Genomic DNA, 24,882 nt, shown 5'->3' on the forward strand with positions numbered 1-24,882 from the left:
CATACAGTTATTTCTGGAGCTTGCATACTTTGCCACTAGGGAAGGACCCTTCAAGACCAGACGGTAAATCCATGTATACATCCTCTTCAAGATCTCCATTATGGAATGCATTTTTGACATCAAGTTGCATAATGGACCAGTCTCGGTTTGCTGCAATGGAGAGTAGGATTCTAATGGAGTTCAGTTCGGCTAGTGGGGCAAATGTCTGTTGGTAGTCAATTTCGTATGACTGTGCAACCAGTCGGGCTTTTAACTGATGTATCCTTCCGTCTGCCTTACATTTGATGGTAAATAACCACCTGCATCCTACTAGTCTCGTATCCTTGGGCAAATCAGACACAATCCACGTTCCACTCTTTTCTAGTGCAGCAACTTCTTCATTCACAGCTTTTCTCCATTCCGGGTGTGAGAGAGCTTCTTGAATAGAATGCTGTCAATTTATGCTGTCAATAACAGTTACAAATGCACGATAGGGAGGAGATAACTTCTTATATGAAATAAATCGGGCAATAGGATGTTGAGTGCAAGGAACATCAGAACCATCTTTTACAGGCAGGGTAAGCTCATAATCACTAGTGTCTATAGATTCCGTACCTGAGTGAGTTTCAGAGGATTTTGGAGCTGGATTAGATCCTTGGACAACAGCTGGAAGCAGTGTTAGGTTCTCTATTCTTTCAGCAGTTTTGTTTTGTCTTGTATAGACCCGAAGTTTCTGAGGAGTGGGTTGTGCAGACTGAGGAGGTTGAATAGGAGAAGGTGTGGGTTGTGTAGACTGAGGAGGTTGAATAAGAGGTGGAGGTGAGGGACTCGTGTCAGTTGGTAAAGGAACACAGTGCTGTTGTTCACTATGACTACTCTCCCCCTGAATGATAGACCCTTGGTAGTATAATTGATGCTAAAGAAAAGGTGACATCCATATAATTATAGACCTTTTTAGTTGAAGGACAATAACACTTGTAGCCTTTCTTGTTGGTCAAATACCCTATGAATATGCATTAGACAGATTTGGGGTCTAATTTACTGTGGTGTTGTTTGTGAATATGAACAAAGACGAAACAACCAAATAGTTTGGTAGGGACAACTGAAGAGAGTGTACAGGTATTTGGAAATGAGCGAAAGAGAACATCAATTGGACTACGGAAACCCAAAATACGAGAGGACATCCGATTTATGAGGTAGGCCGCAGTCAATGTTGCCTCGCCTCAATAACATTTAGGGACCGATGTGGTAAACATGAGACAGCGGACTAACTCCAACAAGTGACGATTTTTTTGCTCAGCAACCCCATTTTGTTGGGGAGTATCAACACACGTACTAAGGTGAAGGATGCCATGTTGAGTAAGAAAAGTTCTTAGGGAGGTGTTGAAAAAATTTCATACATTATCTGTTTTGAGAGCCTGGATTTTTGTGTCAAATTGAGTGAGTATCATTTGATAGAATACAAAAAATATTGGGTCTACCTCGGATTTGTCACGCATAAGATAGATCCATGTCACCCGTGTGTGATTATCAATAAAAGACACGAACCATTGAGCCCCAGAAATATTTTTTTTCATGAGAAGGACCCTAGATGTCACTATGAATCAAAGAAAAGGGACGAGTGAGTTTGTATGATAATCGAGGAAATGAAGTACGAGTGTGTTTGACAAGTTGACAAAAATCGCAATTAAAAGATGTAGGACTTTTATTAATAAATAATGGAGGAAACAGTTTCCCCAGGTACATAAAGTTGGGATGACTTAAACGATAATGAAGTAACATAATTTCACTATCATTATTAACGCTGGGGAATACAGATGTACTAAACAGATTTAAGCAGGACAAACTCGATACTGGAATACAACCGGTGGGTGAGACTAGAATGACATAGGGTTGGTTGAGGAGATAGAGACCATTGTACAACTCAACACTGCCAATCATCCTCCCCGACTTCAAGTCCTGAAATTCACAAACATATGAAAACAATTTAGCAACACAATGACAATCATGAGTGAACTTACTAATAGAGATCAGATTGCAATCCAAAGTAGGAACATGTGAGCACAGAAGTGAGGAATAAATCTGGAGAGATGCAGACAGAACCAAGACCAGCAACTTTGGAGGCTGATCCATCAGCAATCCGAACTGTGAGGGTCGGATTACACGACCGGTAATCCATTAATAACGAGACATCCCCGGTCATATGATCGGAGGCACTTGAGTCAACAATCCATGGGCGAGAAGATGTTGAATCCAAGACAAAAGCGGACGGGGAAATACCTTGATAGGTGACAAGGTCGGTGGCACCCGATGCCACACTAATAGGCTGGACTGGTGACAACTGACTGAGCATCTTTTGGAGGGCATGGATTTGTTCTTCGCTGAATGGGCTCGTTCCTGGAGAGGCTTCGGTGGTGCTGGTGGCAGCTGCGCGATGATCCCGTTTGGGTTTCCCATTGGCGGGTTTGCCATGAATCCGCCAACACGTATCCCGAGTATGGTCAGAACGATGACAGTTGTCACACCAAGGGCGGCCCTGATGGTCACACCAAGGGCGGCCCTGGCGTTGGCGGTTGTTTGTGAATGGAATATGAGTATCCGAACTGTGAGGGTCGGATTACACGACCGGTAATCCATTAATAACGAGACATCCCCGGTCATATGATCGGAGGCACTTGAGTCAACAATCCATGGGCGAGAAGATGTTGAATCCAAGACAAAAGCGGACGGGGAAATACCTTGATAGGTGACAAGGTCGGTGGCACCCGATGCCACACTAATAGGCTGGACTGGTGACAACTGACTGAGCATCTTTTGGAGGGCATGGATTTGTTCTTCGCTGAATGGGCTCGTTCCTGGAGAGGCTTCGGTGGTGCTGGTGGCAGCTGCGCGATGATCCCGTTTGGGTTTCCCATTGGCGGGTTTGCCATGAATCCGCCAACACGTATCCCGAGTATGGTCAGAACGATGACAGTTGTCACACCAAGGGCGGCCCTGATGTTGACGGTTGTCTGTGGATGGAATATGAGTAGCAAGTGCAGACCCGTCGAGGGCTGTAGTGGACAAGGAAGCACCTAACATGATCTTTTGGCGACTCGCTTTGCGGCGTATATCGGAGAAAGCTTCACGAATTGTTGGAAGAGGTTTCGAGTTCAAAATCCGTGAGTCTGGTCAAACTCAGATTTGAGGCCGAGAAGAAATTTGAAGGTGCGTTTCTGTTCTATGATTTGGCGAAATATGACATAGTCTTCGAGACACTTCCAAGGGTACACCTCAAATAGATCTAGTTGTTGCCAATACCGAGTAAGAGTATTGAAGTATTGGGTGACGGAGAGATCATCTTGACGAAAGTCATGAAGAATGGTCTCAATAGCAAACAGTTCGGTTGTATTGTCCGCACTAGAATAGGTCTAACGGGCAGCATCATCCCAGATTTCCTTAGCCGTGTGCAATAGAGAAAAAATTTTTCCCCAATATCAAGTGTCATCGAGTTAACAAGCCAGACCATAACCATATTATTCTCATTTTTCCAAGTCTTATATGACGGATCTGTCGTCATCGGAGCTGGAGCATCACCAGTGAGGTAGTCATTTTTGTCTTTGCCGCATACAAACATCATGACTGACTGCGACCATTGGAGGTAATTCAGACCGGTGAGTTTGTTGCTTTGTTGCTGGGGAAGAGGCCATAATTACTGTCTGAATTGCTGGGCAATGGAGACCCAACCTCGGAGGGGTGGCTAGAAGTGACATCACCAGTGGATGAGGAGTTACAGGCATGGCCGTACTTAGTCATTGAGCACGACAGGAACGTGGAAGAAGAGTCAACGACAAATCGCGGGAACAGCTGTGCTCGGGTCGGCGATTGCGGGAGACGCGCGATGCGGGAGATTGCGGGAGAAGCACGATCGCTGGAGAAGATCGCGGAAGAAGCGCGGATGGGAACAACTGTGCTCGGGTCGGCGATCGCGGGAGACGCGCGATATGGGAGGTCGCGGGAGACGAGCGCGGAAGCGGACGCTGACGCGGAAGCGGACGCCGACGATCTCGAAGCCGGCAGATGATTGGAGAGAGGCGCGATCAGTAGGAGCGGCGCTTGGATGCGGACAATTAGGGCAGCGCTCGGTCAAGGAGGATCGCGGGAGAGAAGGGCCGTGATCGAGCCGAGCGGGAGAGACTTCTCTTTGATGTCTCTGATACCATGTGAGTTTTGAATAACCTTTTTCTCACTGAATACATAGATAATTCAATGAGTTTTGAATAACCTTTTTCTCACTGAATACATAGATAATTCAATGAGTTTTGAATAACCTTTTTCTCACTGAATACATAGATAATTTACCTATAAATAGGCGTGTACAAGAGATAGAAAAGAAGGAAAGAAATCTTCCTACAATAAAGTAATTCCTATAATTATGTCCCTATAATTATGGAATAAACATAAATACCTATAATTAAGAAATTATACTTTTTATACTATGACTAAATATAGCAAGTACTAAATAAAATTAAAGTAAATAATAATGAGCGTAATTCCACAATAATTATGTTTTACTTATTGGAAGCATTGTAAATGAATCCAACTAATATTTGTCTCACCCTGTCTTTTCCTCTTACAAGCCTCTAGCGAAGGTTTACATTCAGATATTGATGACGAGAACGCACCATAATTTTGAATGCCAGCTAGTTCAATCATGTAATATTCAATTTATTTTGGTTCTTATGCCCTGGCTCATTGTGTCACTGTTGATGGTGTGTTAAAATGTGGCAATAGTAGACGGGGATAATTTGTGGTATAGCTTCAAATAAAGATTCTATGCATAATCAGAGAAGTCAATGTGCAACGCCTGAGAGACATAAAATTTTTATTATGGAGTTCTAGTAAAGAAAAACTATAGTCTTGACAGTTGAAACAATTTATTATAGTTATAGTGTTGAATTACAAAGGACTGCCTTACTCTGAAATTGGTGATGATTTTAGTACAATGCAAAAGATCTAAAATATGGTGATTGTCCCTGCAGTGGTGCTGTGGTGGTGAAGGTTGTCCAAAGGCGTTGAATTGGATGATTTTTCTTAACGGTTAGGATGCTCTAAGAACCCCACATACAAGAAAATAACATTTTGCAAATCGCTTCAAATTGATTAGATGCTTATGAAGTTATTCCCTTTTTATAAACTGCTAAAATCAAATCTCAATCAAACAAGAAAAGGAATACCAGCCATAACTAAAGGAATACCAGCCATAACTAATATTTTACAAAGGAAGTTATTCTTTCTTTCATTCCTATACTTCAGAGGAGAAATCAAGCAGATTAAAGACATTCGATGGATCAAGGTATAAGAAAATCAATAAATAAATCATCAAGGGTTCCCCACCAATACAGCATCAAATAATTCTTCTTTGATATCAATTTGGTATTAGAGTAAAATTTGACGGTATTAATTATATCTAAATCTTAGATACCCATATTTATCCATTACCATCCTATAATGCCATGCAATCTTTAAAGCCAAAAAAAATTATCACATGTAAGATGTTTAGATTATAACTGGCTATATTTCAACAGTAAAATTGCTTTTAAAGCTATGAGATTCTTTTTTTTCTTAGGGATTGATGTTACAAATGTAGTTACCTATTTCATCAAATTCATGAGCTTTTCAATAGATAACATTTTTATCAATATAGTTTAGCTATATGTGAAATATATGATTGACATGGTTACAAGGCATAATTTATTAAACTAAGTTGTATCAATATGAGTATGCCTTGTTATGACTAGTTGAATTATTACCCAAAACTATTAGATGAAGCCATCAGTGTATTGCATATGACTAATGATTACATGCATGGTCATTTGCATTATTATAATTAACATTGATAATTACAAAGAGTTATATTAAACTGGATACTATAACTACATACAATCTTGTTGCAGTGGTGACTGTACATTCAAAATTATTTTTTCATGTCAAATTGTATTATATACCAATTTCTTGAACTTCAAAATTTTAGAAGCATCCAATTCTAAAATTTTTGACCTTTTTTGTCTCAAACTTGATCGTCATGATGTGTGAAAGTTATTATTGTGATGATTTATATTTTGTAATGTTTTGATGGTTAATCAACTGTAGTCTAGCATTTTACTGAGCTTGATGCTAAGTTTATGTGAGAGGCAACTCCTGAGCTTTAATTCAAATACCGTTTTTTGAGCCTACTGATGAGTTTAAAAATTACTTTTGAGTTTATTGAATTTGACGCGGGAGCTTACCCAAATCGCGACAATGTAGCTGCTACAGTGCCGCAGATGCATTACTGCAGCAACTACAATAACCGCGGTTCAACCCTTCTCCCCCATTTTTTTCTTTACCCTCCTAATATTTCTTTTTTTTTTCTATTAAATCTCTTATTATAAATCCTTGCCTATTATATTACTTCTTTTTTATTCTATTTCCTAATTGAAACTATTGTTTAATATAAGTCCTAATCATTCTTATATATAGGGGTTGTTTTTGCTTAGGAAAAGAGATTTTTGATGAGTGAAGAATTTTGAGTTCTGCCTTTGAGGCTTTCTTCCCCTCCGGGGACTGTACCCCACGACGAGAAGGTGTTCTGGGTGTAACTCGTCCGCGGTGGTAACTGTCTTCAAGGGTCCGGGTAGTATTCCGACTGTAGCTTGACCCTAATGAGACATTTTATCTTTCCACAACTGTCCGACCCTCTTCCTGCTGTTGGCTTCCCTTGTCAGCTTGCTGCCGCTACTGCCGAACTCCTTCCAACCATTCCAGAACCTTCCATAAGCCCTCCCAACCCATCCAGACCTGACTGCAACCCTCCTTGGCCTTCCCCCATCCTGTTATAGCCGTCTCCAGCTCTTCCAACACTGCAGCAGCTTGTGCCAAGTAGCCCAGCAGCTGCCGAAACCCTTCCATTAGATCTACCTGCTACCATAACCCTTATTGGAGTCCGTGTTATGTTTTTATGTTTGTGTTGTTGTTTAATTGTCGTTATTTCATGTTTTCAACCATCCTGTCTGTAATCCTTTCAATTTTAGTAATAATAATTGTATTTCCTTGGGGTTTGGGTTTCCTTCGGTATCAGAATTGAAGACCAGTTAGTTCATAACTTTTTAGATTCTTGCAAGGTTCTATTTTAATTATATAGTTTGATTCATATGTTTTAATAATATGAAACTAATATTAGAATAAGAAATTAAAATATAGATACTCTTACTGAAAAATTAATGGAATTAGTTGATATTATGATTTATAAAAAAATAAATATCTTGTGTATTCAAGAAACTGAATGAGTTGGAGAAAAGGCTAAGGAGATTGATAACTTAGGTTTTAAACTTTGGTATTCAGGTAAGAATCACACTATAAATAGTGTAAGTGTAATTATATATAAGATTTTGAAAGATAATGTTGTAAAAAATAATAGAATTGGAGATAGAATTATAGTCCTTAAGATTATTGTTGGTATTAAAATTTTTAATATAAGTGCCTATACTCCCCGAGTAAGTTTAGATATAGGTTCTAAAGATAAATTCTGGAATGACTTGAAGACTTAATACAAGTGATACCACTTGAAGAGAGAATTTTTATTGGAGTAGATTTAAATGGACATGTTGGTAGAATGGTAGCAGATTTTAGAACTATTAATGGTGGCTATAGTTTTGGAGTGATTAATGAAGAAGGTAGAACCATATTAAATTTTGGTTTAGCATATGATTTTGTTATTGCTAATACTTTATTCAATGAAAGAGATGAACATATTATTATTTATAGTAATAGATTTAATAAAACACAAATTGATTATTTTCTTATGAGAAGAAGAGATTATCAAGAATATAAAGATTGTAAGGTCATTCCAAGTGAGGATTTAAGTACTCAACATCGATTATTTGTTCTAGATTTTAAGATGAAGAATTGTAAAATAAAGAATATTAGGAATTATCATCGTAGAATTAGATGAGGGTATTCAAAAGAGACAAATAAAATTATTATTATGAGTAAATTTGAGATTACAAAATTTGGGATGTTTATGAAGAAACAAATTCTATGTGTGGGATAAAATAACGAACACTATTAAACAAATTACAAAATATGTACTTGGAGAATCAAAAGAAAAAATTTCTATAAATAAAAATAGTTGGTGGTTGAACAATAATGTGCAAGAAAAAATAAAATAAAAGAAGTTATGTTATAAAAATTGGTTTAAATGTAAAAGCTTAGAGAACTGAAAAAATTTTAAATGGTCCGTCGGGAGTCTAAAAGAACAATCTGTAATGTTAAAAATTATGCTTTTAGTGATATTTATAATAGATTAGATACTAAGAAAGTTGAAAAATATATCTATAAACCAGCTAAATAAAGAGAAAAAAAGTAAAGATTTAACTCAAGTAGAGTGTATTAAAGCTGAAAATCAAAAAATGCTTTTCTTAGAAAAAGACATTCAACATAGGTGGGTGAGTTATTTTGATAAATTTTTTAATGATATTTCTGAAAATAAGATCGACCTTAGTGATCTTAATATTGTTAATAGTAATAAAATATTTCATCTTTACTGCTGCATTAATAAAAAGAAGTTTAGGAGGCCTTAAAGAAAACCAATGGTGGAAAGTTTGTAGGACCTGATGATATCCCATTTGAAGTGTGAAAATATATAGGAGATTTGGGAGTTTCTTGGCTTACTAAACTCTTTAATATTATTCTAAAAGCTAAAAAGATGTCTGAGGAGTGGAGAAAGAGTATTTTGGTTCCCTTTAAGAATAAAGGGAATGCACAAGAGTGTGCAAACTATGCAACAATTAAGTTGATGTGTCATACTTTAAAATTATGGGAGAGAGTAATTGAACATAGATTTAGACATATTACAAATGTTTCTCATAAACATGTTAAATTTATGCCAGGTAGGTCTACGATGGAAGCTCTACATTTATTGAGAGTTTTGATGGAGAAGTTCAGAGATAATAAGGAGTATCTACATATGGATTTTTTTATTTAGAAAATGCTTATGATAAGGGTCCAAGAGGTATCCTTTGGAGAGTTCCTGAGAAGAAAAAGGTGGATATGACTTATATTCAAATCATTAAATATATGTATACTAGAGCTGTTACTTGTGTTCAAATAGAAGGCGGATTGATCAAAATTTTTTCTATTTCTGTTTGATTACATCAAGGATCAATTTTAAGCCCATGTTTTTTGCTATAGTTATGGATGGTCTTATTGGATATTTACAGGAGGATGTACCTTGGTGTATGTTTTTTTGCTGATGATATCCTTTGCGTGGATAAGACTAGAGAGAAAGCTCAAGAAATACTTGAATTATGGAACTCTACATTGGAGTCTAAAGGCCTTCGTTTGAGTAGAACAAAAACCGAATACATGAAATGTAATTTTAGTAGTAGTAGCTCTAGTGATAGAAATGTAACTATGGGTGATCAAATTATTAAAAGTGTGACCGCTTTAGATATCTTGGGTCTATTGTTGAAAGTATTGTTGTATTGTTGAAAGTGATGGTGATATTGATGGGGATGTTATTAGTAGAATTCAAGTTGGTTGGTTGAAGTGGAGGAATGCTTCAAGCCTATCGTGTGATTGAAAAGTTCCACTTAAACTGAAAGTAAAATTTTATAAGTTGGTGGTGAGATTTGCAATGCTCTATGGCGCTGAATGTTGACCTTTAAAAGAGAAGCATAAAACTAAGTTAAGTGTTGCTGAGATGAGAATGATTAGGTGGATGAGTGGCTTTACACTATATGGTTTGGTCATATTAAACATCGACCATCTGATGATTCATATAGGAGAGTAGATATTTTAGATTCGACTTATGTTAAGAAAGACAGAGGTAGACCTAGGCATATGATATAAAAAATGATCTTAATTTATTAGGATTAAATGAAAATATGATACTAAATAGGACCCAATGGAGAAACAGGATTCATGCAGCCGACCCCACTCAGTGGGATAAATGTTTTGTTGTTGTTTGTTTCGCCATACTTACTAGAAGTAGTGATTATGTTCACTTTATCATTACTATCATAGCTATATGACATGAATATCTCTTAAATCTTCTGCAGAGTGCTTATTTATATTAATGTTTACTCAATTTACAAGAAACCAATTAAACCCTAAGTATAATCCTTAAAATAGGAGGGGCAATTATATACATTTCAATCAAAACTTTGCTACTCATAAAACAAGCATTCTCTTTCATCCGTTGTTAAAATTCTTACTCAAATATTAAAATTAACAATAATATCTCAACAGAAAAAGCCCTTTTTTTCTCTGAATTTCTGTAAGATCTGTTGACATTCAAAATAGAAGCTTCAAGATTATACTACCTATGTTAAAGAATACATGTTGAAGATTTAAGGGATTTTCATGAAGTAGTTTCTTTACTGCTTCTACCAATGGAAACCCAAAGTCAGAAAAATGGGCTTTTGTGTGCAACTCTTCAGAAGATGAATTAGCTATTCAAGAATATTATTTCTAGATCATTCTAGTGTTTTTGCGTTCTGCTTTTTAATTATTATTATCTTTATTTTAAATTTGATGTTAAGATTTTTGGCCTTATTTAAATTTAATTTGAGGTCATATAGAATCCATATTTTATGAATAGTATAATAATGAATTATCAGCAACTTCCTTTAAAAGATTTCCCTTCCATTATTCTCCCACCTCTCTTTTCCACAAATTCTTCTTTTTCTCTATTCTTTGACAAGGGACTACATATTCTAGATCTCTCCCTCGTCTCAATTGCCATTAAACTTGATTGTGATACAATTATGATTAATTTTTTATGTAATGTTATAGAAATTGTGCCTTAATCTCCTGTTGTGTTTGATGTTGTTTTTATCCTCTCACACTTCCACATTTTGATACTTGTGTTTTGTTTGCTCTTCTAGTTATGCCAACTTTCGATTCCTCTCTTGCTTTTATTGATATTGTTGGAGCATCGTTGCTTGTTGTTCTTCTGTTACTCTCTTGGTTTGCCTGTGCGCCTGTCTAATACTTTGTGTGATGTTGGTTCTTCTGATTATTGTTACACCTTTGCTTGCTTTGGGCATCAATTTTTTTGGGTGTTGGCAGTACTTAAACTCATGGCGTCTCCAACATCGGGGCCTTAGCTTGCTTGTGTGCTTGCACTTTTTGTGATGTTGCTTCTTGTGACTATTGTTATGCCTTAGCTTGCTTTGGAGCATCTTTTTTTCTGAGTGTTGGCAGTACTCAAGCACTTGCGGTCTCCAACCTCTGAGCCTAGGTGGTGCCATTATTGCTTTGACCTAGTTCATCATTTGTCAATTTTGATTCACCATCTCATGTTTTGCATAGTACCACCTTTTAGATCATTCCTTAGTATCGATACCATCTAATCCATTGATTGCTCCTAGGGCTGCAAATGAACCTATGCACTTGATGAACAACTCAAACTCGACTCTATTAATACTTGATCATATTTGTTCAAATTAGTCAATAAACAATTTTGAGTATTTCTAAAAAGATCGAAGCTTAAATGAATCAAATTTGAGCATAATCCAACTCATTTGTTAATTTTCATGAACAAAGCTCATTTGTTAATTCAACAAATAACTCAGTTAAATATTATATATTTATATGATATATGATTTAAATTAAATTTGATTAATTAAAGCTTATTTACTAATATTTATAAGAGGAACATATTGTAATTTAATATCAATATGCACAGAAATTTAATACAAATTTTTTTATTTTGATTGAACTTGTCTGGTAAGGATAAATATCCGCACAAGTTCAAAATACAGCCAGAGCACCACCCGATTTTGGAGAGATGGTCACCACATCGGATGAGTTAGAACAGGAGCACCTTTTCGTCATTGGATACAACCTTAGAAAAGGAACACTAGCAGTCGGCGGCTGGCTTGACAAAAATATAAAATCTTAAAGACAAAAATTGAATTCCTAGACAACAAACAACATATTTATAACAAGTACCAGTAGTTAGAATAGGAATGAAACATTATGAAGGGAATAGAAAAATGTAAGGGATCAAATAAAAAAAAGGGTTTGTGGTACTTTGTCTGATGCAGTACCACGTCGTAGCAGTAGTACCGCAGCCCAAGCTCCCACCTAAATTTCTTGGGTTGGGGGAGTTTTGATTTCATTCGTCGAAGCTTTTGGTTTCTTATAGACAGAGTCAAGTCTACCACGTTAATGGCAGCAGAGATATTGCAATCCCCTTGGTAGTCGATCTTGTAGGTGTTGTCATTCCACAATACTTGTTTATACAATAAATATGCATCCTCACTTGACACATCATAAGCTAAAATTGCATTTATATGTAGGTTCCCGTAATGTAATTCTTGTATCCTCATGTCCGAAATCTTTTTCTTCCACTTCTCGTGCTCAGCATAATGTAGCTTATCAAATAATATGTGACGATAAAACAATTCTGGGATGAAATCTGTGGCATACTATACTATCACTAGCAACCACTTAGGAGAGGTTTTCTTCTTCACTGATAGGACCTGAATCCCATTGAAGAATTTCCTTCCCCATCAAGCTCTTAAGATAAATTTCAAAACTGGGGTTCATCTCTCCTATCTAGACATCTGTGATTTACCATAGTACCACGCTGAACTGCATTTAACATCAGAATGACTCCATGCAAACTTCGCCACAACTGTCTTCCATTATTTGGTTTGAATTCACACGTTTCATCTCTGCTTGTTGATTGTGTGGGCTTTTAGGTTGAATATTTGAAACATTAGGTGTTATAAATGTAAAAAGTAAAGTAAAAGTGTTAGATATGTAGAGATATATAAGAATTGAGTGGTATGTATGTAAATGCCCAATATATATATATATATATATGTATTTAGATATCTAACACCTAAACTTCAATTTACAATTTTGAGTTACATTGGGTGATATTTTTGCTATGATATGAAAGATTTGAGTGGCATGAAAGTAAAAAAAATCAAATTTAAGGTGTTTGATATGTAAATAAATAGGAATTGAGGGGGGTATATGTAGATGACCAAAAACAAATTCTCGAGTCAAAAGCCAAACCTACAAAATGCCTCTATTTGTTGATTATGTCCAATAAATTTCTACTAAATTGTAAGCATGCTCCCATGAGTTTGAATGCCTATAAGGCATTTTCTAATGGATTGAGTTCCTAACTTCCAATTTGCTTTAATTTATTAATTATGATGCTATAATTTATATATTTTGACCTATTTATGTTGACTACACAAATTTCAACTTGTGAGACTTACCTCTCATACCACCTTAAGGCTTATGCCTCTCCCACGAACCAAAAAATCCACTTGTGCAATTTCAAAAGTTGTTTCCTTCGATTATAACTTTTGTAGTTTCAACTACTTTTGATATGATTTATACACAAAATATTGAAGCTAATCTAAATCTTATCTTGGATTTGGAATCCTCCCTAAATTTTAGCCCATAGGTGGTGTTTGGTTTTGGCTTGTCGCTTATTGCTCTCTAGCATGTTCTTTGATCTATATCCACCAAATGTATTAGCTCTTGATTATCATCTAGTTGTTTGGGAATAATGGTGACTTAGTGTTACGACCTAGTTCGGGGCTTGGAGTTAACAAAGGCGAGAATGGATGGTTAGATGGTAGAAATCAATTCACCGCTATTCTAATTCAATAAAGAACAATTTAATATTCAAATAATACATGAAAGAGCCACTAAAGAAAGCAATTAAAATCAACAAGTAGAAATTTGCACCTTTTTGTTGTTGCTCTCACCTTCTGTCTATATGTGCTCCTCTCCTTTTCTTCTTATTCAAAAGTTTAAAACTTAAAAATAATATTGAAGAAACACAATGAGTTATTTAAAGACAACTCATGAGACACTTCTAAACTACAATAATCCAAAGAAAAGAATATAATTTGTATGCTAGTCTATAAGAAATCTTATAAAATGATGGTCTTTCTTAATTTTATAAACAATATGATATATACTGATGCATATATCAGTAACTTTTTTCTAAATTAACATATACTAATCTTCTATATGCATTTATCTTAACTTTACTTTTACTTTATATTTTTTACATACATTTCTGTCTCTGTGAGGATCATTATTAACAACATAACACACCCTTTGCCGATATTGCCTCGTCGGCTTCTATCGACACAGCGGTTAGCGATCTACACATCGCAATTGTCTAGAGTGTAAAGATCCTTACCTGTCTGCAACCGATATTATCTCGTTGGCATAGTGGTTAGCAATGTAAATATTACATTTGTTTGGGGAGGTAAACTCTAGTCTACTCACCCCCTGATCAATATTATTTCGTTGACACAACAATTAGTGATCTAACCATCACAATTGTCTAGGGTGGTAGAAAAAACCTATGTGCGCGGGTACATTGACGTCCACTGCTTGTACCATTAAAGGGGTGAAATCCTCCTCTGAGCATGAACATACAAGCATTTATATATAAATTATTTCATTTTTTATACATACATTATGCTGAAATATTTATATGTAATCAGTAACATGCAAACTTCTTTGCTGTGCAATTATTCATAATGTGTATCTTTTATATCATTCATATATTTTTCTTTTGCATATCTTTTATTTATAGCATGCATATTTTTTTTACATGCATATCTTACATGTTTATCTTACATATAATGTTTATTAAAATATCATTCATCTCATGCAAATCTTTCATGCATCCACATTTTTATAACTTTTCAGTCATACATAACTTTTTCTGAAGAATTTACTGTAATATAATTATAATTGAACTAAACATATATTTTAAAATAAAGATGACTACTAAAATTTATAAATGTAATTACTCACCTCAGTTGCCACACTAAAGTCTTAGTCTTTAATAATTAGCTGAAGGTTGCGGTGAAGTTTCTATTGAGCTCAATAACCTATAAAATATGATATTAAACTTTAATATTTAAGTGATTTTTGTAAATGCAATTATTCTTTTTAAATTAGCATAAGATTCTTTTCCTGAATTTTGTGGAATTGTTCCACGACGACCTTTTACACTCTTGCCTCAAATTTGTCATCTTAGGTAAACAACCTGAAATCTGTAAAGATATTAGCATTTTATACATTTTCAGCTCATAAAATAATTACCCAAAAAGTAACATCTTACCTCAAAATAGGCTTCTCGACACAAATCCGCCTTTCAAAAGTTATAAAATTTGCTTCGTCACCTCCAACCACACCTTTCCTACGCTAATATTGTGCTAGAAACTTTATGGAAGCTTGCAAAAGACTTTCGATGGCTACCGGAAAGGAAAAAAATACAAAAAAAAGAGGCAAAAATCAAGTCCGAAGGGTGAAGGAAATGAAAGATTCAAATATAGTGAAAAAGAGATTCACACCTTAAGATTTCAACCTAGCTCCTTAAATCCTGGGTCAGGTGCCTCTCGATTCGACTGATCATGGCTTTTGCACTGTAGCAAGGGTTGCAACTTCCCCCGCCTTCTTCTGCTGCGCGAGAAATGAACAGGGAGCGAGATTGAGTGAGAGAAATCGAGAGAAGGGGAAAGAAATGTGAAGCTTGAGCCCTATTCGACCAAATGAAGGATTAAAAGGCGAAGGAATGTTAGTTGACTATAGTGAAGCTACAAGATTAGTGTAGGATTATGAATTAATTAAGTTTAATCAATTTATTAAATCTTTTAACTTTTAAATTTTATATCTAGCAATCTATTCATAATTAATATATAGTTCTTTATATCGAATTGCTCGATTTAGTGAACAAAATTCTATAAAGTTAACTCGGGTTGAAATTTGAGGGGTGTGAAAATTGAGTTACATATTAAGTTGCCAAAAAATTTATTAAATCTCTCAAAAATTGGTTATTCCACCTAGAGTCTCAGAATGTTGCCTTTGATGTTAGCATTTTGAGCTTAGAAGCACTAGTAGAGTGTAGGTTTCACATTTTCATTCGTGGAGGGATGGAATTAAAAATTATTATCACTGCCCAAGATTAACCAGATTTCAAGTAAAACATTTTGAATGTGGTCCATTGGAGCTTCTTCTCTTTAAGCAAACAACTCTTTGTTGATATGTAGTCGGCCTTGATGGAGTATTTTAATTTTTTTCATCCATGAAATTTCTGTAAGTGCTCGTTGTCCTCTTTTTATTAGCTGACAGTAAAGTCTTTTTATTTGAAGAGAAACTAAGCCTCAATGTATTGGCTCTTGATTATTATCTGCTTTTTGGGAATATCTGTAACCTACAGTCTTAGTATGCTGCCTTTGATGTTAGTATTTCTAGCTTGGGAGCAATAGTAGACAATAGGTTTCACATTCTTCATTCTTGGAGGAATGGAAATATAAAATAATTATCAATAGTGTCCAGGATTAACCTGATTTCAAGTAAAGCATTTTAAATGTGGTCCATTGAAGTTTCTCCTCTCTAGACAAACGACTCTTTGTTGGTATATAGTTGGCCTTGATGGATTATTTTAATTTTTAGCATCCATCAATATTCTGCAAGTGCTTGTTGTCCTCTTTTTATTAACTGATTATAAAGTCTTTATATTTGAAAAGAAACTGAGCCTTGATGTATTAGCTCTTGATTATCATCTAGTTTTTGGTAATATTGGTGGCCTAGAGTCTCAGTAAGCCTTTGATGTTAGCATGTCTAGCTTGGAAGCAATAGTAGACAACAGGCTTCACATTCTTCATTCTTGGAGAGATGGAAATAGAAAAAAAATATCAAGTAAAGCATTTCAAATGTGGTCCATCGGAGTTTCTTCTCTTTAGACAATTGACTCCTTGTTGGTATTGTAGTTGGCCTTGATAGAGTATTTTAATTTATGCATCCATCAATTTTCTGCAAGTGCTTGTGTCCTCTTTTTATTAACTGATTATAAAGTCTTTTTATTCAAAAGAAACCGAGCCTTAATCTTATTGTGGAATCAGTGCCTTCAAAGTCTGAACTTTGTACATCCAGGAATTTAGTTAGCTTTTCATATGGCTGCACGAACATTGATCTTTATGATTCTGCTTTTTAAGCCCCTTATCATCATTCTATTATACTAGGATGCTGATGACTATCGTTTAATGATTATGATGGCAAAACTTCTTAATATTGATGCTTATGCCAACTAGAGATTTCAAATCCTGTTTATCATGTGTCATAAGAATAATAGAAAGCAGGTTTCACTTTATAATTTTCACTTGGCTTCATGCAAGGCGTCGTAAATGAGAGTGTATGTCTTTTCCCTTGATGGATGCTTCATCCTATGTGATTATATTATTTTTTGTGTTTTTATCTTTAGTCCGAGAATTCTTCATAATTGTCTCATGTTGTACTCATTTTGTTTGCTGGTTAATAAATTATGCTTAAAAGAGTTAGCCATATTCTATTGTTTCTTTTCTTAAAGCTCTCATCTCTTCAATTCTGGAAAATCTTGTAAATCAAAGCCATTCAACCCCTCCATAAACTTAAGACGAAAAAAGGTCTTTTTCCAAATCACTATGTTTTATGGTTGGCGATTAAAAAATGCTTGTGAAGGGCAATAATACAATGCTAAGATTGCTAGTTTATTGTAGGTTGCCCTGTTCAGGCATCAAACCTTTTAAATGGCACAATTATTTTCCTTCTCTCCCTACATTTTTGCTCTTTACCTCTTCTTTATTCAGTGAGTCCATATCCTGTTGAATTCGCTCTCCTTTATTCAGTGAGTCCATATCCTGTTGAATTCGCTCTCCTCCCAATTGCAACAAAACCTAATCCAAACAACAAACCATCACCACAATACCCAATGGTGATGGTAGTAATGCTATAGTTATTGAGTCCTTATCTTTTATTTCTTTTCTTGAGGTCCTCTTTTCCTTGATTCCCTCATATTTAAGAAGAAATCAAGTAAATCAAAAGCGAAAATAATTCATTTTCTGCTTCACATTTCTTGATTGGGTCTTAAATAATAGGTAGCTTGTGAATGAACAAGAATACTTTTCTGAATTAGACAGTTTATTGCAGGTTGCTCCGTTTTAGGATCAAACCTTTCAGAAGAATATGATGAATGCATAATTTGCACTCATGCGCCAGATGCTTTGAAACTTCTTGGGGGGCAAATAACATATGAAGAATTAAGAATACTTGGTTCCTTTCAGTATGCATATAGGTATGTTTTGATGTTCTTAGTTCTCTGTTTATTAACTTTCTGTCTTTCACCTTTCTCCTTGAAAATATTTAGTGATAGTGGATGTTTGTTACAATTTATTAAAAAATAATATATGTTTGTCTTTTGTGCAATCTATTATTGGTTTGCTTATTCAAAATTTTCTGGCTAATAATTGATTTTCAATTTACCTAGACAAGCAGTTTGTATAAAATTTCTATGAAGCTACGTGAATTGTATGGTTGCAAGATTTGTAATCCAACTTGAGGTGGGACTATCCTTGTTCCAACCAGAGAAGGGTACTGAAAATGATTACCAGGCTTGAACTGAGTTGAGCTTGCAAGGAAAGGAGATATACGTTGCAGGACGTCAATAATAGCAAAATAAATAGAACGAGAGAGAACATGGAGGTTTGAAACCTACTCTAAATAAGATATAAATGCGATAATCTTTGAAGTGTAAGAAGTGGGTGGGCGTTCAAGCTTTTGGAGGAGGAGGAGGAGGCAGGAAGGGTAGTGGGGGGGGTGGGTTTGGGTGGTTTTACCATTCAGTTTAGTTAGAAAAATTAATTAGCTTTTTCATCTATTTTATGTTTGAGCAACCTATTTTAAGAGTGTTGACAAGTCCAAAAAGCTAATCATTGATATCCAGAACTGCATGAATGTTATTGCCATTTCTGTCTTGGCCAGGATGAAGCTCTTTTGCAGTGAGGCAAGTTTAGTGGAGCAGAAAAGAGTAAGGTTTTTTTCTCCTAAAGCTACCTTTTAGCTATTCTCTGGGAGATTGCATAGGTAAGATTTGGTGTGACGCCTTTCTTATGGACATTGTCCAGGCTCTTAGGTTGACATTGGTTTTATATATTGTTTGTCACCCATTATAGATTTTCAAACATGCATGACTTTTAAGTATTAGGGCTAGCTGATTTTTCTTAATCTCTCTAAGCTCATGGAGGTTGCTTAAAAAATCACGGATTCCTCTGCTTCTGCAGAGAAGAAATCCATTTGTGTTGTTGGTAGTTGTTTGTTAGAGTAGGTTGTGAATAATTATCTTTGTTTTGTTTGTATTGACTGCACAACTCAATCTGTTTTTGAGTCCTCATTTGAAGTGAGCAGCCTTTTGGTTGAATTCTAAGATGCTTATTTTGAAAATTTTCCAGGGAGCTTCCCTCTTTGAGGAACATCCAAATGAAATTAACTTGGTACTTTTGTTTCTCTTTCATGATTGTGCTTCACTATTCTATAGCTATTAATGAGCATTCAAAGCTCAAATAATACTTGGTGATTCATTTTCAAATGGTTTTATTAGATAGAATTTATTCCCATGCACAATCCTTGCCTTTCCACCTCAAAGCAAAATACTCGATGCTTATTTTGAAAAATTTCCAGGGAGCTTCCCTCTTTGAGGAACATCCAAAATGAAATTGACTTGCTGCTTTTGTTTCTCTTTCATGATTTTTATTCACTATTCTATAGCTCTTAATGAGCATTCGAAGTTCAAATAATACTTGGTGATTCATTTTCTAATGGTTTTATTAGATAGAAATTATCCCCATGCAACATCCTTGCCTTTCCACCTCAAAGCAAAATACTTGTTGTATATGTGCGAATAGTAATGACATTAAGATCACCATCAAGTATAAATGATGTAGGACTGTTGACCTCATTTTTGGATGAGGTCTTCACTTCTCTCCTACTTCTCTCCTTAGAACCTAGGGTCTAGCTTTAGGCTTCTCTTGTTTGACCCTCCTAGAGGACTAGTACGGAACCCACACCACTTAGAAAATTCAAGCCACCTCGTCACTTCTTTGAGTTTAGCATGGGCGGTCCCAAATCCTCGACATTCTGTTGAGTTGATTAAGATTGACACATGAAACTCGAATCGAGTTCCTCCATTAATAGGAACAACCCCTAGGGAACCCCCTTTGCGACCCAAACGCTCGATAACGCTGTATTTTTGCGCACGCATCGTACCCCGCACAATTTTGGCTTAAATTGACACGCCCATCGGCAAACTCGTCCGGACGACCCCGGATGACGAAACGAACCGTGCCGACGCATCCGGAATGTAGACTTTAGCTAGGAAGGACACCCATATCTCTATGATTTCGCTTGCAAGCGACTGACACGAATATCGATGCACTCTTTTAGCGGTGCGCGGGCCCGGGCTCAGCCCAGGTTCGACTCGGGTTCGATTCAGGATGGACTCAGGCTGAACACGGGCTAGGCACCAGCTTACCTGAATTTGAAATTCAAATTTTAAAATTCAAATGAATTATTTAAATGCTGCCTTAATTAAAATTAATTCAGGTTTTAATGCTTTCCAATTAATCCTCCCTGCATTTGAAATTCATTAATTTCCCCGCCAACTGCTTCCAGAGTAACGGCTATTGACCCTGCTCTTATTCTAGTGGGGACGCTCGCCTTCTTCTCTCTCTCGGCACGATTCGAGAGGCTCTCGACCGAAAACTCCCATTCGCTCCTCCCCTCTGCACCGAGAGCCTTCCTCGCTCGAGACACGATTCGACTTCCTCTTCCTCCTCACGCTCAATCCCGACTCCCTCCTCCCTCCTCCCTCTTCTACTCGGCTTCCTCGCGTTCAATCCCACACGACAGGAAGAACCGAACGGCCTCCGTTACTCCTTCATTGCTCGACAAATTCAGCGCGCTCCCTTATCTGTACTGCACCGAAAAGCCTCATTCGACTCCCCTCCTTCATTATCCTGCTCATCTGCGACTCGATCGCAGCTCCCGATCGAAGCTCCGCTTCTCCTCTCTGCGACGGAGACTCGTGCTCGAACGAACTCCCCTGCCTCACGTCGAAGCCTTCGCTCAACTCCTGTTTCCCCCTCGTGTGCGAACTGAAGCTCCTTGCTCATCTCTCGCGCTACCGAAGCCCTCTCGACCGCTTCGCTTCTTCCTCGCGCAACAGAAGCATCTCCGCTCCTCTTCATTCGTGCGATCAGGAGTCTCACTCACTTCAACCTCCCTGCATCGAGGCCCTCTGCCTCACTTTTTTTTTATCGCTCGTTCGGCAAAGTAACCCTGTAAACTCTAGCTGATTGTTTGATAGCTGGTTTTTGGCAAAATTTAATTCAAATCTCATGGTGATTCTTTTGCTATTGTTAAATCATTACCTTGAATCATAGATTTCCCAATTCAGAGAAAGGTTTTATGAGATTTGAGTTTTGTTCTTTTTTTTTTTTACTCATCCACCTTTAAAAAAAAAAAATTATTATTCACGCATGTAGTTTCTTCTCCCGATATATTTGCATTCTGTCACAAAGTAAAGGAGAGTCAAGGTGTTGTCTTGATTTACGTAGAAGTGATTCTGGAATAGAGTTGTCTGGTATGGGGAAGGGCAAGAAAGGGCCATCCAAGTTAAATAATTTATGAATGAATGATGTCTTAGAAGTAACTGCAGCTAGGTATAAATCCCCATTGAAAGTGACGCTAGCAAATATATGCACCTGATTGGGAGAGGTCTTATAACTTGCTGAAATTATTTTCAGCTATTCTAAATATATGTTAGCTGTTTTGAGGAGATTTAGAACACCTGTTTTGAGGTGATTTGGAGGATGTTTCGCTGCAGTTTTCTAGGAGTCATTTAATGTACCGTTTTGGGATGGTTTATCATTGTTTTGGAGAATTTTGTGTTCCATTTAAATGCTGTTTGAGGTTGTCAATCGCTGTAGAGTGCTGTAGGAGTACTGCGATATGCTGAAATTAATGATTTGGAGTGCTGCGATATGCTGAAATTAATGATTTGGAGTGTTAGTTGCTGTCCAGTGTCGTACGAAGCGTTGTAGGGTGTTGTTAAATGCTTCTAGTTGCTGCCCAGTGTCGTAGAAAGCTGTAAGATCACTGTCCAACGCTTCTAATTGCTGCCCCGAGCTGTAAGAGCTGTAGGACCGTTGTCCAATGCTTCTATTTGCTGCCCAGTGTCATAGGAAACTGTCTACTTGCTGCCCACCACGATTTGGGTTCATAGGAAGTCACGTAGGAGATGTCTACCATGATTTGGGTTTGTTTGGAAGTCATCTAGTTGCTGTACACCTCTGTTCGGATTCGTAGGAAGCCGCATAGGTGCTGCCCATTGCTGTTTCGGTTCATAGGAACTCATACAGGCGCTATTCGAAATTCCTAGCTGCTGTCCGGAGTCGTAGGATCACCGTACACATTTGCTAGTTGCTTACCGGAGCCGTAGGAGATCGTAGGATCACCATATTAGCTCGCTAGTTGTAGTAAGGAGTTACAGGAGACTTTAGGATCACCTCTCATGGAATTCTTAACTGCTACTACAACTTGTTCTACTGTTTTCATCTTTTTTCTGCAATTTATTTAAATTTTCTGCAAATTTTATTGTGTTTTGCGAGTTAAACATGCAACAGGAATAACATCAGCAGATACGCCACGTACTCATGTACATTTTATTTGTTGTTGTTTCTTTATTGCAATTACTCTTGCTCTAACACATTATGCAGGTACTGAGTACAATCTCATTTTCAAAACAAAACAATTTTTCAAAATTAAACAACTTTTTCAAAATAAAAAAAAAACAAAACATGAAAACATGACACGTTCTTTCGAACCTACGGGAGTCCCTCGGAGGAGGTAATCCACGGTTACTAACGAGATCTTCCCAGTTTAAATGGGTTTCACAACTCGTTTAAACTAAGTAAGTTCAAAAGAAAATAGTGATACCAGAACGAGGGAACCGTGGGATCCTAACCAGTGTCGCTCTAATCAACTTGAACCCCCCATGATTATTCTAAGAGATAATTCTAATAATCTAATATTATAGTCTAGTAAACTGTTTGAACTTTAGACTTTAGAACTTTTACTTTAACGAGGAACTCAGAGCAACTTCGTGGGTAGCACGACAAGGAGTTTGGAGCGAACTACAGGTGGAGGTGGTCGCCATTCTACAACAACAGAAGCTGTCCTACCCCGACTTAATCCCTCTCCCTCTTTTAGGCTCCTGCACAGTCATACTGAGCAATATAAGTCCTAACTCGCCTTAGGTTCCGAGGTGGTCATCCAGAACGACGTAAAACCTCTTACCTCTGCGGGCTATTTGCATAACCAGTTACTATGCAAGTGTAAGTCCCAACCAATAAAATTGACAGGATTCAACATTCAAATAAAATTCTCTCTAAAACACAACCACACATTAGGATAGTTTGGGAAGTCACTGAGAATTCCCCTCAGAATCTGTGACATTCCCTATATTTTACTTTCTTTGGACTCCTGAAAAGATTGTTCTTACTTGAGCCATTCCCACTTGTTTTTCCACGTCCTATCTTAAAAACCTGAACTTTGAATTCTTGACGACTAGAACCACTGATCATTATCGAGAGTTTTCTCAAGTGCTTCCCGTCACTTGGGATGTAATTAACTATAAGGGCTTGCCGTTATAGGGAACTTGGAACCCAGGTAAAATAAACCCTATTTAATCTTTGTATTAAATAGGGGAATTTGTCGGTCACATATAAAAGGTTCGCAGACCAAATGGATGTCACAAACATCGTAGTTTGAATGATTAGGTCCTCCGCCGCGGGGTACACTTATCTTTCGAGAAGGTGTACATTTGTGGTACCGGGCACAATTATACAAATTATTGGGCAAATGAGATCCAGTCGGTCTCATTTTTTTTAAAATTAAAATACACTATTTTAATAAAATTATATACCTTTTAGGTTAAATTAAATCATCTACTTTTCAAAACTATAAAAATACTTTTCGAAAGCAAAAAGTTGACCGACAAGGACGCTGCTTGATACAAGAGCCGCAAGCTACGAACGAGGTGAGGGAAGCGGGATGCGGGGGACCTTCTCACGCGGGCTCCTCTGTATGCGGATCGACAGGATTCTGAGATCCCACGATCCTGGGATGCATGAGAGATAGAATTTCAATCTCGTAAGTGATGTAGCAGGGTTTTCTGCCGAGTTACTGTCGCCAATCCGTTGTGAGCCCATATTTAATATTCCTTTAATTAGAACTAGGTTTTTCTCATAATGAACTATTTATATGTTGTTATTTTTTATTTTCTCAGACTTTTTGGTTGTTGTTATGCTATCTGGAGATGTTTTCTCCTAGTTCTCCTTATTAGGGTGTTGTATCCTTATATTTCTTTCAGGCGGTGTGTCTGTAATATAATAGGATCGAGGCGGTGAACTCTCCTAGACTTTTGGATGCCTCTTTTGTCGTCCAGTTCACAGTAATTGCTGTCCACAGCAGGAAAACTCTTGTTTTCAGTTTCAGTTTGTTGTCTTGTCGTTATACTTGCCTCAATTTTAGTCGACCCCCCTCGAGGTCCATGCATGCCAGCATATTACAGACAGATATGTTCTTGAGACTTTATTACTTATAACAACAAGATTTGTCGGGAAAGGAGTACAACGTTGAGTTTTTGTAGCTTTTCCTAAAGTGTGCGTTAATGGAGCTCGAAGTGTCACAACTCTGTCTGATTGCTTGGTATTTAACAAGTTAGGAATTACGGGTTGATGATATTAACATTTAAATACATTTTTTTTAGATTTAAAACTTCCAATTTGTTGAAGAGCTACTAATAATTCACAAGTACATTGCACGAAATCAAAATATCTAAAAATAGTAACAGCTTGTAGATATCTCAAACTAACATATAAAATGTGTCTACACAGAAGTAAACAGTACAAAGAAACTATGTTCACATCATAAACTAGTAACTTTCAACTGCAAAGCTTCTATTGTAAACCAAATCTCTCCTATCAAACATATCAATCTATAAGTTTTCTT

General features: G+C 36.7%; 1 protein-coding gene across 1 annotated transcript in view; it reads left to right on the forward strand.

Moving 5' to 3' along the window:
• The window catches only part of LOC110025272, a 123,376-nt gene that overhangs the window by 12,923 nt on the left and 85,571 nt on the right, over positions 1-24,882 (forward strand). Inside the window, exon 7 of the mRNA XM_020725668.1 lies at positions 17,965-18,109. Within this exon, the coding sequence (XP_020581327.1) occupies positions 17,965-18,109 (145 nt within the window). The remainder of the gene's footprint in view (positions 1-17,964; positions 18,110-24,882) is intronic.

Source organism: Phalaenopsis equestris, unplaced genomic scaffold (genome assembly GCF_001263595.1).
Source record: "Phalaenopsis equestris unplaced genomic scaffold, ASM126359v1 Scaffold000297, whole genome shotgun sequence".
In the NCBI taxonomy this organism is placed as follows: domain Eukaryota; kingdom Viridiplantae; phylum Streptophyta; class Magnoliopsida; order Asparagales; family Orchidaceae; genus Phalaenopsis; species Phalaenopsis equestris.